The following is a 2119-nucleotide window of genomic DNA, read 5'->3' as shown; positions in this document are numbered from 1 at the left end:
TATATATATATATATATATATATATATATATATATATATATTCTACCAAATTCACTCACAAGGCTTTGGTTGGCCCAAGGCAATAATAGAAGACATGTCCTTGGTCTTACTGTTTCCATGAACTGCCAAGGAGCGGTAAACAAACCAACACCAGTTATGTGGTGAGGGAGACAAATGTAAACACAAATACATGCACATATGCAAGTGCAAGTGTACATATAATGGGCTTCAACACAGTTTCCTAAATTAATTCTCAAGACTTTGGTCTGCCTAAGGCCCATGTGCAATACACTTGCCCAAGAAGCTGCACAGTGGGACTGAACTTAAAACTATGTGGTAGCAAAGCAAACTTCTTAACCACATGCCCAAGCTTGCACCAATTAATGTACACACAGACACACATATGTAAAGTCACTATATATATACACACACACATATATACTATATGTAATAATATATATATATATATATATATATATACACACATATATACTATATGTAATAACATATACATATATAGTGACATATATATTTATATAGATAGATATATAATTATATATACGTGTATGATACATATGTATGTATTATCTCTCTCTCTCTCTCTCTCTCTCATATATATATATATATATATATATATATATATACATACACACACACACACATGTATAATATGTATATATGGTAAGCAAACTGAGAAACAAGGACCCAATGGTTGTAGCAGAGTATGTATATGCATATCTATATACACATACATATATATTCATAAACAAACACATGCATATATATATATATATATATACACACACACATATACATATTACATAACCTGTAACAGGTTCCCAGGAATTTAAAAATTATACTCACTTCCTCTATGTATACAATTCAACACCCTTGTTACTCCATACACACACACACCAATTGAGGTTCAATCCTTAGAGCTGCCATTTCAAAAAAAGAGAGGTAGACAAAGTAAGAAAGAAGAGAGCGAGAGAGTCTGTCGAATGTAAGAAGTCTTTTTAGTGATTTGAAGATTCTGTTTCCACATTAGTTCTGTGTTGTCTTTGGGTGTGTGTGTGTGTGTGTGTGTGTGTATGTATGTGTGTGTGTGTGTGTGTGTATATATATATATATATATATATATATATATATGTACCTGGGTGTGTGTGTGTGTATGTATGTATGTATGTTCATTTACTCTGGGAGAATTCATGAGACATAGGTAGGCTGATGTAAAGTCACCTACCTATCATACCGCCCACACGCACAAACGTTGTGTGCAAGTGTATGTATATATATATATATATAGGTGTGTGCACACATACACTAGCGTGTATGTGTGTATATTATATATGTGTATAAATATATATGTATTTATGTAAATATGTATGTATAAATATCTGTGCCAAGTGTTGATTTATATGCATGTATATGTGTATACTTAGAATATACACACAAACATATAATGTGTGTGTATGTGTATGTATGTATATATACACATATATATAATGGTGTGTGTTGGTATGTGGCATTAGATGAAGACAGAGAATTTTCGGCGCATTTTGGGGAAGAACCCTGAAGGCCATTTCTTGAGCAACGCCAAAGTTCTTCTGTGGTTTCGTAGTCAGCTGGTACTGCTCACGTGGACGACGCATGCTCCAGCTCGGCCGGTACATAGTGGTGCAGCCTAAAAAAACAGAGGGAGGGAAGTGAGTGAGTGAGTGAGAGAATGAGAACTACCATAAAAAAATTAAAAAAAAAAAAATTTTATGCTTGTTTCAATCATGGGAAAGCGACCATGCTGGAGCAAAACTTTCTGGGGTTTATGTCAATTATACATCTTTTATTCTTTTATCTTTGTTTCAGTCAGTGGAGGCGCAATGGCCCAGTGGTTAGGGCAGCGGACTCGCGGTCATAGGATCGCGGTTTCGATTCCCAGACTGGGCGTTGTGAGTGTTTATTGAGCGAAAACACCTAAAAAGCTCCAGGAGGCTCCGGCAGGGGATGGTGGCGAACCCTGCTGTACTCTTCCACCACAACTTTCTGTTGTGCCTGTAATTCAAAGGGTCAGCCTTGTCACACTGTGTCACGCTGAATATCCCCGAGAACTATGTTACGGGTA

General features: G+C 35.9%; 1 protein-coding gene across 1 annotated transcript in view; it reads right to left on the bottom strand.

Annotated features, from left to right (window-relative positions):
- Positions 1-6: 6 nt before the first annotated feature.
- Positions 7-2119, bottom strand: part of LOC106872640 (kelch-like protein 5) — a 188452-nt gene continuing 186339 nt past the window's right edge. The window contains exon 9 of the mRNA XM_052978063.1: positions 7-1684. Coding sequence (XP_052834023.1) covers positions 1622-1684 — 63 coding nt within the window. The 3' untranslated portion in view covers positions 7-1621. The remainder of the gene's footprint in view (positions 1685-2119) is intronic.

This window comes from Octopus bimaculoides, chromosome 30 (assembly GCF_001194135.2).
Source record: "Octopus bimaculoides isolate UCB-OBI-ISO-001 chromosome 30, ASM119413v2, whole genome shotgun sequence".
Classification (NCBI taxonomy): domain Eukaryota; kingdom Metazoa; phylum Mollusca; class Cephalopoda; order Octopoda; family Octopodidae; genus Octopus; species Octopus bimaculoides.
This window is presented reverse-complemented; position numbering and strand designations above follow the sequence as displayed.